Genomic DNA, 15,774 nt, shown 5'->3' with positions numbered 1-15,774 from the left:
GCATTTTTGGCAAAAAAGCAGAAATCACATAATTTAAATGCAATTGAAAGAACAATGATTGCTACTCAAAGCATTTGAAAGGTCTGATACGGCCTCTACATTACCCCCTACAGAGAATTGGTTATGTTAGAATGATCTGGTTTTGTGCCTTTATTCTGGAAACAGACTCCATCAGCATTCATAATCACTTTTTCTTGGGGATCATTTTCATTAATGATGCACAACATTACAAGAAGACAGAAAAAACTTTCTTCGCCTTTACATGCCTTGATTGTTAAGCAGCAACCCCTTAAAACCTTATGTTTAATGGTTTAGGGTAGCCTCTGGAAGGGAACTGTCATTTCCCCTCTCTTCTGCAGCACCTGGTAGAAAATATTTTTCCATTAAACCCACTGACCCATCTGAGTTCCATGGTCAAAGTGCTGACAAAATAGTTAGGGTTTATTTTATGTCCATTATCTCCTTTTTGTGTGTTGTTTATGATTTGTTAGTGTATTTAGCTGCAAGGTTGAAATTATAAAATATATCTCAATGTCAGTGGGAAATTTTCTGTGTAAAATCTAATGTTACTAAATAAATCAAAAGCGTTAGTGTTACTCTATTAATAGAGTAGGAAAAGAGTAGAAAAGAGTAGAAAAGTCTAGCACTGATTTCTGTGTTTCAGGATGCTCTTTTCCTGTTTTTCTTAGTTAAACCTATGATAACTATGGAGGTGGAGGTTTTAGTCTTTATCTTTTTTTTGAAAGTTCTTAGCTCTTAGTGTACATAAGGAATACCAATCATGGGGAATGCTTAGGACTACTGCATTAAAAAACAAAGGCTGAGGTATTAGTATACCTGTCTGCATGGACTTGACTTCAGGGGCCTTATAGTGGATCCTGTTTCTTCAGCTCTCAAAGCTACCACCAGTTACAAGCAACACTCTTCCTTGCAAGAGCAGTAAATCTCTCAAACCATTACAGTCTTTCAAACAAGCTTATTTATATTGTAAGATCAGAAAACACAGGAGAGCCAAATACTAAAACTCTTGTTATTACATAGCTTAAAATAGCAAAGGCCAAAGTATGAAAACATTAAGAATTTGCTTGATGTCATGTTGGATGTACCACTTTATTAAATGGGGATCATTACTGAACTCATTATAATTCAATTCAAAAGATGGATTTTATGAGACATCATATTTTTTATTCCTTTTTACCACAATCTTATATTTCAATTCACCTTGTCGGAGGTTTACAATTCTGTAATACTTCTATTTTTCTTAACCTGTAGGGAACATAAAGCACCACCTGTTCTCAGGAAGAACTTTCCATCTACTTCAATACAAGCAATAACTGCCTTATAGTCAGATAACTATAAAATGTGTCAGTTTTTTCCCATGTTTGAGACATACTACACACATGGTATTGCATACAATTAAGCAAGTATAATTACAGCCAGAGACCTAAAAAAATTTAGAGGGGACTGTTCACTGGAAACAAGCAAGACAGTTATCAGTAAATGAGTAAGAATATCCATGGATGCTCATTTCCCTGCAATATAGTTAAATGGTGTAAGTATAAACAGCTGAAAATCTTGAACCAACTTACCAATTTCCACTGGGAGATGGTTGATTTGATTTTTTGACAAATCCAGTACTCTCAGATCTTGAAACAATGCAATGTAGGCTGGAATGGTTTGTATCAAAGTATTGCACACATGCCATTCTTTCAGATAGGTCTGTTCTTTCAGAGAATCTGGGAATTCCTGTAAATGAAATAAGAACAGATAAACAGAAAGCATCAGGTTAGTATTTTGTTCTACCATGTTTCTAAATACAGGGGGGAAAAGTCCACAGCCAAACCTCAAGACTTTGCCTTAAGTATCTTCATGTCGAACAGCAGTTTGCCAAACCCTCATGGGAGCTGTTTGTTTTTGAAGAGCATTGCAGCTGCCTGTCACCACATGCTCATGTTTTAACTGTTAATGCAATCATTTTGCTCTAAAACGGAAACCTGTCTGAAGCACTCAACCTGCTTGGTGTCTCCCATATCATCTCCTTTTTCCAGCTGGAGGATTTCTTTGAAACATATTTCAGTGCTTTAATTCACACATCAAGATGTAGTAAAATGCAACATGGAACAGAAGAGTGGGCGTATGGAGAATGTCTAAATAGGGCTTGCCACCCAAAAAAAAAAAAGTTTGACTACTTTTGTAATACCTGCCAGTGTTTCAAAATTTGTTTGCCAAGATGGAACACAGTCCAAGGAACAGAAACATTTCAGATCGGATACACACATATCACCTCTTGAAAGTCTTTTTTTAAATAGGTGACTTAACTTCCTAAGTTATTTCAGCAATGTGTGAGATTTTTTACTAAATTTCTTTAGGAAGAGTAAAAATACTCAATTTTTTAAATCTGTCCAATGGTTGCAATTAATTCTTGCTTTAGTCATGCAGAAACCTTTTCTTTAAGAATTCTAGTACTGTTGCAAACACACAGCAAATAAATTTGCTTCTGAGTAATTTTCAGACTATTCTGTTTGTTCAAAATTTCCAATGTATAACAGTTACAGAAACTAAAAGTTTTAAAGCCTTTAATTCTTACAAAATTGCTTTAGTTAATTGGTATTCAGTTCAAATGTACACATCTTTCTTTGTATTATGTCACCAAATTCCTTGAACTTGAAACAGACAAAAATCAATTCATAAAGTTGAAGGTCAGATCATTTAAACTCCACTTTATAAAGCAGCACATAATTTACCAGTCTGTCCTGAGTTTTATGTCACTATGCATTGGTAACACCTGGAATAAATAATCTGGATGAAGTGCCATCACTAACTTTGCTTCGCAAAAACAGATGTAAGAGTTTCATCCTTTTATTCCTTTATAAATTCCAAATTTGTTTCCTCTTCATGAAGAATACGACACAGTAGGAATGACTGTTTTTCATACAGAGGACATTGCCCACTTTTTTTTCCCCCCCTTCTAGATTTAATACATCCCCTAAGACATTAACAAGAGTGATGCATTTCAATTGTTTTTTATTCATTCTGGAATTCTGAACTAGGAATAGTGCTAATTAACTCTAAGCTAAATTTAAACATCTAATTGTAATTAAAGATATAGTGGACTGTTGATCATAAGATGTTTTTTGTTTGGTTGTTGCTGCTTCTAATTTCGGTTCTTTTCAAATTTACACATGTAGACACATAGCCTATATATGTACTTCTGCCTTGCTACCTGCCCTTCCATATTTGATATGGATTGTTTCATTTCTTGCTTCATTTTCCCACTAGGTGTATATTGCATTGTGATCCATCTTCTATATTTGTCAGTTTATGGCAGTTAAAAAATAAAATGCCTGAAATGCCTCAGGGCTGGTAATGAGAAATCTCTCCAAACTTCTGGAGTGGGTTTCCACTCCACCTTCTGTGCTGCACATTTTTCTGCAGCAAAATAAAAGAATAAATACCAACTGCAAATTCAATTAGTATTGTCTTTCCCACCTGTACAGAATTGAAAATACAGCACACAGGGGATAGCATTTAGCTGGAGTGTCATAGATGCCACTGTAGGGAAGAACTCTAATTCACAGAGAAAGCAGATGCAGAATAGTCATACAGGAGGGAAAAGGATCTGGGTAACAGATACCATTTGCCACTCTATTTCTCCACAGTCCAGGTCTGTCTTTGTTGTTCTACTGACCTACTGGTTTTTTGCAGTTCATTGTCATAACAGACCACCTCCAGCTCCCTACTGGCAGAAACAGCAGGGAGCAAAGGGGAACGCTTTCCCCTGTGAAGCCAACAGCCTTGCTGTTCTCCCAGACTGTAGGGGGTATCCCACAAACTTCTCCTTGATGCATTGAAAACAGTGCAGCACACAAAGCGCTGCCTCAGATTAAGATCAAATTCCATTATAATTTTGGAAAAATTAAGCAAAAATATTTTTTTAAATTATTTATTATTAATGTAAAAAAGATTTTTTAAAATCTTTGCTTCTCTATTAAGGGTGTTTTAAAGCACCAAGGTATTCTTGTGCAGTAACTGAAATTAATTCAGACATGATCTCGAAAGAATGGAAGGAGGTTCCATTCTTCTATCAATTGCCCTAACTTACTTCTCTTTCTTGAGATTATTTCTTTATATCTTATAATCATATTTACAATTTGCAGATGTAAGTTTACAAATACTCTGCTATAATGTCGTTTTTTAGCATTGTCCATGTTACAATACATTTTATTTGTGTTGCTGTAACTTAAATTGATGTGATATTTTACTTCATTTACAAACTAGATAGGGATGGGAACTGAAATTTGCACAAGCTTTATGTTTGCTTTACTCTCTGATTCCCTTGTGTTCTTCTGTAATCTGCTGCTGCCACGCTAAAGCTGGCAGCCTGCTGATAAATTGCTCCATGAAGACTGACACTTGGAGGATAGCCAGTCTTTTGCCTTTAACAGCAAAACAATACCTCAAACTCCTTTGATTTTGGGGTGAGAAAAAAAAAAGTATTAAAAGGAAATAAATAGCAAACCTACAACCATTGCTGATTATACTATTTCTAATTAGGAGAGAATTTACCTGCTAGACATGAGCCTGAACTAAAACTGTGATCAAAGCTCTAAGAAGTTTCAATTCCGTTTCTTTTCCAGCTCTGTAGTTTTATCTATCTGTCATGGGTCAACCCAAAACCTTGGATCCAAGTCTCCCTCATCTTTGAGAAAGTTTGGAGCTAGTTCCAAAACCAGTATATCTCAGAGCCACCTGTATTACCTGACTGGGTCAGAAATTAATACTTTTTGTGGGGAAAAAAAAATCTCTAGAAGTTAAATAACCACAAGAAAGATTTTCTCTGTCCAGTCAATGAAGCAATTCTACTTAACCCTTTGTGGCAAATAAATACCTCACTGTTACTAATAGGTGGGAATAACAAATGGAAATTATCGTGAAAATACAGAGCATGTTAGACAATAAAACTGGGAGTATAAATACAAATGTAGTAACTAATTTGCTGCTTTTTTCTGTGGCAAAGGTATATGCAAGAAGGTCATGATTTACGACTAAAGAATTTTACCATTGCTCATTCATTTACTTGTTGTGCACATTTGACATTAAAGTTGTTTAAAGTAGGTATGCATCCAGATCCTCTGCTTAGGTAATGCAGCACAGGCAAGAAGAGTCCTGCTCGGTATTTGAGTGAACATCACCACTTTCCCTCTGCCAATATTGATACCACAAATTCAAAAATTTGTTTTTCCTGAGTATTTTCTGAAAATTATTTAAAATTCATGGATCCACTAGAGAATAAACATTCATTAGTTAGGAGCAGAAAGTAAACACTCAGAGGGGAAAAACAGAGTTAAAGTGAATTCATTGAAAAATTCATATGAATATTCATAGCATTATTTTGCCACAGTTTTCATTCTGCTCTAATAGCAGTGCTATTTCTCTGAAGAACTAATTTAATTCAGTAGCTACATGTTTACATGTACAAAGGATCTCAATTAAGTGTTTCATCAACTCTCCATCATTCTCTCCTAGGCAACTGATTTAACCATAAAATTCAAGAGTCCAAAGTCCTTACACAGTTCCTTTTCTTGGTGGGTTTGCCTGGAAAACTCTCAGATAAATAAAAAGTTTTTCTGAAACATGCCTTGGGAACCTCAGATTACTTGTGGCACAGTACACCATTCTCGTGCTGTCAGGTCCCAAGGGTTTTGCAAACACAGGAGGATTTAGGAGACTTGCGGCTGGGGCAATACAACTGGCTTCTGCCCATTTTTGTAAAAAGAGAAAAGCCTGTCTGATTTCATTCATAACATCAGATTATGAGACTAGCCTATTTGTTATAAGACTTTTTCTTTCCTAAACACAAATATTAATTCATTACTGCTCCCAGCTGGCAGAAATGCACCACACAGGGGTGTAGACACTTGAGCCATAAATATTTAGTTGGTATGTAAAAAACGAGGCGAGGATGACTGAACTTGTTGTCACACAGCCTCTACCAGGTGGAACTCTGACAGACAAAAGTAAAATTATCTCATCACTGCAATTATCAACCAATGCCCACAGCCAGAAGCTAAGCACCCTGGACAGGCATGGCCAAACCAGTACCCAAGTTACAGGAGGACTTTCAGATTCAGAAGGACTCACTGAGTATATGTTCTTCAAGCATAAAGGCTTGATACTAATCCTACTTAAGTGTTGTAGTTCAGATTTTCGTTAAGTTAGTGTGACCACGTTGTTAGAAACAGTTGTGGGTTGAGACATCTAGCGGCTCAAACTGCATGTCTCAAAAAATTAGCCTAAAAGTGAATGATAACTAGTAAGAATTAAAAATCCACAAGGAATTATGGATCTGCATGAACAGAATACAATTTAGCTTGTACTCTGTCTGTATTTGTCTAACTTAATATTCGTTGTATGAACTTTATCTTTCCTCAGATATGTTAAAATAATTACTTTACAAGTACAAAGAACAGTGGATCGCCACTTAATGAAAATATATTATCATTTCAATGACATTTAAGAGGTGGGAAAAAAATGGCGCAGAGGTCCTGAAGGAAGGAATTCCTATTAGGAATTCAAGATGTGTGATCTGCTCTGATTTTCTCCCTTACAAAGGTTCTCAGGAGATCTGAGATTATTTTCAAAAGACCACTATCCAGGTGATTTTCAAAACAATTGTCCAACCTATGCCAGGATATGATGGAGTGTTTTACAAAACCCATTTTTAAATCATACTTAACAAAGCAGAACCAGTGGGGCATGGATATGGAGCACGAGAGAATAGCATCTTTGTAACATGTCTACATTTTTACCATCTAGGCATCCTGGGCACTGATTAGTGCCCAACACAAGCTACCTTTCTAATTTACTGCAACACAGCAAATAACACCATTAGTTGATTTGTGGACTCAGCTCATTTGCTGCTGAAGTTTCCAATGAGAGCCTTTACTTTGAGACCTATGGGAAGGATGTAGTAAAGCCACTTGCTTTGATCTTGAAAAATCCCTATGCTGGGGATTACTCCTCTGTGAGACTTAACTTCACAGCATCCAGAAAGGGAACTGGTACAGCCCGTAAGCAAGCCCCGTTCTCAAAATTAAATCTGTAAGTCATACCAGCAACCTACTCGGATTTAGCTATCAACTGTCTAGAGGATATATTACTGCTTCATTGATGAGAGGAAAAGAGAAACATAATAGAAATACTTATCAGCTAAAAGCAAGTGAGATAGAGGATTCAGCAGCTAGTTCCCAAATGGACACTTCACAGAGCTGTGCTGTTAGCTGCTGCCAACGGTAAGTGGTCAGCCAACAGCAAACCAAGCTGGTTATGTGCCTGTCAATCTTCACAGGCAATCCCAGCTCTGACTTCTAGAGTCTGAGTGTTTAATTGTCCAAACTTTCAACTCATAGATGTACTCGTGTGCAAAACATTACAAAAACTATACCACAACTGATAGCACAGCGCCCAGCTACATAACATACAGGCTTGTCTGAGAAAACTGTCACATGTCCACAGATCTTCTCACATGCAAATTGCCAGCCTGTGCAGCTTTGGTTGTATAGTCTGTAAATTCATTTTGCCTAAGTGCACTTTTTTGTGAGAAAGTAATAGGGGGAAAGAGTGTCATGTGTGATTCTGTCTTTGGTTTAGAAGCAGCAGTTGAGATTTAAAAAAGTAAAATAAGTGGTATGATTTGTATAACCAATATAATTTTTACTAACTTTCTGCAATAATGCGAAATACACTTCTTTCAGGACTTCATCAAGTGGATTTTCACTTTTTTTTCAATAATTTTCAGCTGTAGGAGACTGGCAATGTTCTTTCTTTGATTTTGAAGGAGCGTTGGTCTTCCCTAAATAAAGCAGCTTGATTTTATCTTCATCTGCAGACACCTGAACTATGTCACAGTATCTTGTTGAAACAGGGAGCCCACTTTAACCAGGCTAGAGCTGGACAATGAGGTACAATGATTGTGTGTTACGGCCACAGTGAGCATACGATATGGAGACAGAATCAAAGTGCATGGTGGCTAGAAGCGTACTGCTCAAGGTGGCATAATGTACATAACAGCACACCAATATCTCTTAAGTGTGATCTTTCAGCATGCCAAATTAAAATTAAGTGCTCCGGAAAATAGAGCAAATTATGTATGTTTGATTTTGCCTCCTAATGTAAAGCCTTCTTTATGGTGACAAAGCACAATGTTAACAGTTTGGCAAAAGAGAATAAGCAGCAGAAAAGTTTAGTTATGCAGCTCTCTGCTCCCTAATGCACTGAAAATATTTGCAGTTGCTACTATATTGGTGTCTAAGGAGCTGTAATACCTCTTTTTTTCCTCCTAAGGTACCTACAAAGTTTACAACACAGGAAAGTGTGCAGTATAAGACTACACAGATTTAACATAATTTTCAATATGCAAGGTTCTTGAAAGATGAGACGTGATAGCTCTCCAGCAACCAACCCTACCACAGGAATGATTGGCATCAGTTTAACAAATAGTTTCCTTACTAGAGCTGGATGGGAACCAGGGTTTCCTATTTTCCAGAAATTTCCTCTGTTTTATCTTTATTCAACAAAGAACTAAAGTCAGAAAAAAAAAACCCAAGAGCTGAAAAAGAAAACACCTTCATATCCAAGATCAAATCTGGGACAAAGTTATGTTTCAGGTCAATCAAAAGAATTGTTTTAGTAAAATTTAGCCATTTTAATGATTGACCATTTAACTTGCATTTTTTGTAATGAAAATCTCAAAAATATGTTTCAAAATTATAAACTATACAAAAGTCAGAATTCTGATTTCTCTTTCTCATTAACAAAATAGTGTATATTCAAAATACAGATCAGCCGAAGCTTTAACAACTCTAGAAAACTTCAGACCAACACTAATTCACCTTTTGCTGAATTTCAAAACAAGATTAATTTAGAGCTCACTTCCAAACTGCTATTCCACATCAAACACAACTGCAAGTAAAAAGCACTTTTTTCAGCAAGACCATTGTGGATTGATGCTATTATTAGTTTTGATTTGAACAGAGCTTGAGAAAAATGTTATCACACCATTAGAGCAAGAAGACAGATCTCTGAGTAGAAGAGATCAACAAGCCAACAAAGCTGAATATTATTTTCATCTCTTTCCACCCATTGGGGAATTTCAGAGAAGGATACCTTATTGCAATATGATTGCTTATGCCAAAATATTTGAGAGGGCTAAATTACATGTATCAGTAGAGAATTTAAAATAAGCATATTTGAAAACTAAACCACTAGTTCAGGGTAAGATAGGAAATGTTTTTATCACTTCTAATACTGTGAAAAAGCATCAATTTCATATGCATTGGCAAAAAAAAAAAAAAAAAAAAAAAAGGGTTGGGGGATTAAAAGTTACAGTGCTAAGTTACCCAAACTCTTTAACAATAGAAACATATTTTCCATTATATTTACCATCCACTGCTCTCCAGAAAGCTGAAAAATAAACTTGTTTCTTTCCTTATTTGCTTCATCTGACAAAGTATGCCTCTTCCGGAGCTGAGGAGTCTTTCCATAAGTGTCCAAGATCTTCTCATCAGTGTTTACAAAGCCATTCTTGAGATATTTTGATTGAGGAATGCCTTTCTTCCGGCACTCTAGTATGAAATTCCATTCCTGCTTTATCCTGAAATAGTGCCAAAAAAGGTTTATGTGAATCAGCTGAAACAATATGGCAAGTAAGTCTTAAAGCTTGATCTTTGTTTGCACAAGTGCTTAACAAAATATAATTATTCACCTAATGTATTGAGCATTTTCCATGTATTGAGCATTTTCAAAAAGAAAAAAAAAAGCATTCCTGGAGTCATGCTTAGATTTTCTAGACTTACATATAGATTTCAGATGAGCAGGATTTCATTTACTGACTATAAAACAGTGAAACCCAGGGAATAACAGAAAAGTGGAGACTGAGCACACTGTCACAGAAAACAGCATGAATGATGCCCTTTATTTTAATAGGGTGAGAAATACATTCTCACAGAACAAGTTATATGTATAAACAAAAACAATTACCTGGTGATATATGCAAAATTTTTCAGTTGAAAAAAGTCATTTTAGAAAGTAAGAAGTTAGAAATATTCCTTTTTCCCTGCCCTTTCCTGTTCAAGTATAATGATCTGTTTTCATTTTTCACACATTATCCTCCAATATCATCTTAGAAGGTGGAGGTAAAGGTCATAGTTATCACATGCCAACTAATTTCAGATTCAATTTCAGTGTAACTTTAGGCTCACCTCCAGGGCAAACTTTTACCCATATAACTTCAAGTGCAAATTCAATCTGATATAATTAAGCATTGCCAAAAGCACGTGCTTTAATTTAAGAGAGATTTATTTCAGCTTAATCAATTAAGGAACAGGTTGATTAACTGAAACAAGCCTTCCTTATACCAAAATAAGACTCTGCAAAGCCCCTTGCATCATAAATCTGATCTCACACTTTGAATGCTAGATTCTTGTAGTACATGAGATTCATTTATGTGATCTCCACCCTTTGGCAGAAATTTTAAGCTAAAGACTTGAAGAAAACTGACAGGTAAAGAAGGGCACAAAGTTCAGGATAATATCCTTCCTAGATAAAGTAAAAAATGGCATGGAAAGAGAATCACATGCAAGTTTATAAAGTTCAAGTAGGGAGTAACAAAACCTGTACACAAATTCCTAGCTAAGCATGGGATTTTCTCTAAAATGTTAAGATGTTAAAAAAATGGCACATGAAACAGAATGTCTGGCTTTAAGTCATGTACAAGAAATCCATTACAAACTTAGGTACAAGAAGCATCTTCAAAACTTGGTGAAAATAAGTAATTTTTGGACACTCATAGCAAGATATGAGATAGAAACTGCAGGGCAAGGTATTATTATGGGAATATGATAGCATAGATTAAAAGTCATATTTGACTCAATGCTATCAAAATATATCTTTAGGGATCAAAACTGCATGCCTAAATAGGAAAGAGACAGCTGTAGACTGCCCAGCACAAATTGTGGCACTTACTGAAACCTTAGGGGATGTTAGAAAGACCTGAAAGCAGAGAGCACAGCAACAGCAGGACACTTTAGCCAGCAGCATACACACAGCACATTGACACACTGCAAACAATATACACTTTTGGAAACTACAGATGACCTTATCAGAGCAGCTAGCCTGAGAGACCACAAGAGGACCTGATTTAGTTTCAAGGAGCGGCATACTACATGGGTCATCAGAGAACTACAGAAAGCCCTTTCCATAATAATGACTGCAATGTATTCCCACACAGCATTTTTATAAAGAGAAAATAAGTAAAAACATCTTCTACAAATATTTCAGAAGATGAGCTACATATAACAGTGAAGTTGGTTAAAAGTGCAGCTCGCTGGGTAAAGTGCTGGCAGACTGCATGAAGACAGCATGACCTCAGAGTAAGTACATTCTAACGAAGCCACTGTAAGGATTTCTTTCTCCCCTCATTTCCAAATATAGAAAAAATAAAAGAAGATAAAATGGCATTTGTGTTCAAATGAAGAAATGAGTAGGCTGTATAAGGTCTGATAAATTAAATGTAAAAACACAAAAAAGCGAGTGAAGTCACTTACTGCAAGTATACAAATGAATAGGAAAAGGATTTGTAGCGTATCAGAAGCAGAAAGACTCTCAGAGACATGGTGGGAGCAATAACTTATCAAGGTATGAAAGGAGCAGTGAAGGAATAGTTAAAGAAGTTATTGAGAGCTGCAGGAAAATTACTCATCCATGGCTTCAGTTTTCATTAGAGAGATCAGTATGTTCTTTACAAGTAGGCATCTGGAGGACTTTTTTATATTTAAAGTGTTGATAGAGGAGGCTTGAGAATAAAAAATATATATATTTGAAGTAAATCTCCCAGTTTCTCTCAGTGTCTAATTGTGGGCTGCTTTACACCACAACGAGCTATCATATGTAAATCAGTTAGGAAGAAGAAGACTGGACAGACAAAAAACATGTCCAGCAACACATTTAGCTCAAAGAATCCCTAGAGGGGTACTGAACCTGCTAGTACAGTCAAGGAAGAGTCCGCCACCAACCCACAACATCTCAAAAACTTTTCTGAAGCTACTTGATATGAAAAAGACCCAAAAAAATAAGTTAGAGCAGGCACAGCTCCTTAGTCCACTTTATGATCCTTCAGCACACTGCATCTGATCCTTCTGGTTACAGAGGGAGAGACACCCAAGTACCTGACTGCACTAGGCAGCCCTGCCAAAGGATACCCACTCCAGCTGCAGTCTGGACATGGTCAGATGACAGAATTTTCCATGCCAGCAGACATGAAAGTTGAAACACCTCTTTCAGATGCTTTGACACATGAGCCAATTCGATTTTTAGCATTGATGTTGCCTATTCAGTCTGTCATTTGAACACCAGAGACCACAAGGATAACAGAGGGGAGAAACTACAATAGCAAGAGATCACTAGGAAAAGCTAGAAAATAACACCTTCACATACCATAAGAAAAATAAACAGGCCCAAACCACCTACTCATCTTTTTTCCCGAAACTCATCTACAAATGAGCACAGCTAATTAGCTATAAAATCTCCGTATTACTGTGCGAGGTGGGTGGCAGGTAAAGTGAGCAGTGGGGGTAGGAAAAGTGAGTTGAATGCCCAAGGAAGAGAACAACAAAAGGATCTGAACCATTAAAAGGCAGTAACTGAAAAGGATCAAAACCCTGGCATTCTTTTTTTCTAAAATCTTCTAAATAATCCTAGCTTTACTTAACACTGCTGTACTGCTGTTTCTCACATCCTCCTCCAGTCTTCCACATACAGCTTTTCTGTCCCTCTGTAAAGCTTAACTCCGCATTATTGCTCTCTCATTTCCATGGAATTCCTTCATTTTCTACCAAAGCAATAAACATTTGATCTCAGTGCATAATTCAATGCACTGAAAAAGCTTGCCCCCAAGATGCTTTTTTTGTATTCATTGCTCTTCACTCATACACACAAAAATGATGGTCTTGTTCCTCACGGTATAAATACTAAGAACATTAGAAACTTAACAAACAGAAAGAAGAGGTCAAAAAGTCTAACTCTTGATAAAAAGTAAGGCACTGAGCTGCTCTATTACACTTCAGTGCTGGCTCTGTCAGGTAGACCCTAGGAAGACAAGAGCAGAGGGCTCAGATCTAAAATTTTACTCTCTCATAACAAGGAATATAGAAAACGGCAAGAAAAGAGCTAAATTAAAGATGAAAGAAAAAACTGTCCTCTGCCACTCTACTGATAACATGTACAAAACACAAATCTTATGAGGTCATGACAGATTGTTAGCCAAATAAAATAAAATGCACATAACAAAAACCGCTGTTAACCAAATCTGTGAAATACTGACCTCAGAAAGGCATTAAAAATTAAACCTTGTTAGGAATTCAATGTAGATATCATGCACTGATGTGGCAATCCTGTGTTAAATTTCTTCTTTACTCACACATTAAATGATGGCAACATGCTCTGTTAAGCTTTTAAAGAATGCCCACTTATGGTCACCAGGCTAAGTACTATGTACAAGCACATTTTGAACAGATGGGAAGTGAATTAATAATAGGCAACAAACATGCATAATTTTGTAGAGTACATCTCAGAATGAAAACATGATATATCCCAAGGGCAGACGGTCTAACAATTTATGACCCCTGCTTGTATCCTTGAGGTACACACTAACAAAATTAATCAATATGAGCTTTCCTGGATTGGAGGTGTGACTTACATCAAGCCTGTATGTATCATTAAGCAAAGATTACAAAGCTGCAATTTCCAGGTTACAGCTAAGATCAAATCAAAGGGATCTATTCAGCTACATGGTTGTCACTCAGGTCTATCATTGTCAAAAAATTGAGACGGTGGTACCTCTTAAAGGATATTTATGAAAATAAAGACCATTTTAAGTCTTCCTCTGGTGACAATCCTCAAATAAAATAGAATTACTAGCATGTTTGTCATATGTGGAGGCTATTGCATGAATCCTCAGGAAGACAGGAAAGGCATCTAAACCATTGTGACAAACAGAAGAAAAATATCTACACAAATAAAACCAGCCTTTAAACATGCGAATATACTTTTAGAGAAATAAATTTCTTATCTTGGCACTTTAAAGTCTCCTGATATTCCAGGAACATATTTTCACATATGACAAACTAATGAGTTGGTTACAAAATCACAGCCCTCCTGAAGTTCATGTCTTTTTATTACTATTAAGCAACAAAATGTTTTGATCTTCCTCTAGATTTTGATCAAACAGTTGCCATCAGATTAAACAAACAACTACCATTTTCAGTATTCAAAAAGTTGGTGTTAGTCAAGTCAAGCCTAATTTAGGTGGGAGTATGAACACACAAAAAATATTTTTCTGGACATAGGACCCAGATGATATCTAAGGTTCCAACTCAGCTACCTACTCCAGTATTTCCACTTCAATCATGCAAATAGTCCAACTAATTTTAAAAAAGACTGATTGAGCGCTGCTTATGTTTGTCAAAAAAAGTTATGTTTCATAACATTATATCTGTAACACAAAAGCACACCTGTCACTAAAGCAGACTGTAAATGGCATAGAGGAAAGGTAAATTCTGGCAAGCTATTTCCCAATAGATTGCTGTTTTTCAGTAAGCTTTCAGGACAATACACTATAGATATGAAACAGGATCAACAGGGAAATGGAATATTCAAGTATTTCCATTTTGGTTACTGCTGAACTTATCTTCAGGTAATCATTCCCAATACATTACTTCACTATTTGAATATATCTGTAGCAAAGAGATTTGACAAATCTAATGAACTTGATGCAAAGAATTACTGTAGAATAAATTCAGTGATTGGACCCTTCAAAGAAGTGACCAGCTTGGAAAACAAGAAGCTTTCAGTAGTAAGGATTTCAGAGCCATCCCAGTAAATAAGGAGTAGCTGGGTTTATTTGAATGGTTCTTCCTTCTGCAGTTATCCACTGCTCAATGTCTGTTTAGGAGATCTTGAGGAAAAGCTATGCTTCTTAGGTAAAGAAAGGAAGTTTCATTAGATGGCACTGTTTCCTCTAAATCAGCATGGAAGAAATAGCCAGGACACTACATGGTGACACCAGTTTAGTACTCCTGGTGATGTTTAAATCAGAATCACTAGCCACGCAGGATCATTAAATAATCTTATGGAATTTTTATAAGAGCAGTACAGTTAAACTGGAGCTCAGCCCAGACTAATATTCCTGATGGACGAGTAACATTTGCTTCAAATTCAATTGGATTGATCTAATTTCAGTCCCTCTGCCAAGCTCTTCCATGGGTTGTAAAGGATTGTGGCTGAACAGCAGCTTTTATCTTTCAACGCGTTTGCTTGCATTGTATTAGATGCAAGGTCTGTATGCACAAGTGCCTGAGAACAAAGGCAAATAAGTAGTTATTAGTGCTGCAGATCGACTCCCAACTCATTGCCTATAATTTGTGTTTGGGGCTAAGGACTCCCAGCTTGAGTTTTAGTCTTGCTTAGAAAAATTTCCAAATTGGGTATTGAGTAGGAGAATAAACATCACAAATAAAATCTTAGTTCGGTTGCAAATAGAGTTATAACACTGAAGTTTGGCAGAGAGATGGAGACAAATCTATTTTATTAAACAAATACAGAACATCTCAGGGAAAAAAGTCACTGTCTTCTTGTAGAGTGAAAATTATCTTTTGACTTTTAACATTCAGGAAGTGCATAGCTCAGAAAAGCAATACATGCACATTTAGCTAGCCAGAC

At 36.3% G+C, this 15,774-nt stretch overlaps 1 protein-coding gene across 1 annotated transcript in view; it reads right to left on the bottom strand.

The window, feature by feature from the left end:
* The window catches only part of LRRC2 (leucine rich repeat containing 2), a 54,803-nt gene that overhangs the window by 34,949 nt on the left and 4,080 nt on the right, over positions 1 to 15,774 (bottom strand). Inside the window, exons 2-3 of the mRNA XM_010568687.1 lie at positions 9,442 to 9,652; positions 1,590 to 1,746 (exon numbers count right to left, since the gene is read on the bottom strand). Coding sequence (XP_010566989.1) covers positions 1,590 to 1,746; positions 9,442 to 9,652 — 368 coding nt within the window. The remainder of the gene's footprint in view (positions 1 to 1,589; positions 1,747 to 9,441; positions 9,653 to 15,774) is intronic.

The sequence above is a fragment of the Haliaeetus leucocephalus genome, unplaced genomic scaffold (assembly GCF_000737465.1).
Source record: "Haliaeetus leucocephalus isolate CR32 unplaced genomic scaffold, Haliaeetus_leucocephalus-4.0 Scaffold251, whole genome shotgun sequence".
Taxonomy (NCBI): Eukaryota; Metazoa; Chordata; class Aves; order Accipitriformes; family Accipitridae; genus Haliaeetus; species Haliaeetus leucocephalus.
The sequence above is the reverse complement of the archived record's forward strand: the minus strand, read 5'-3'. Positions and strand labels throughout refer to the sequence as shown.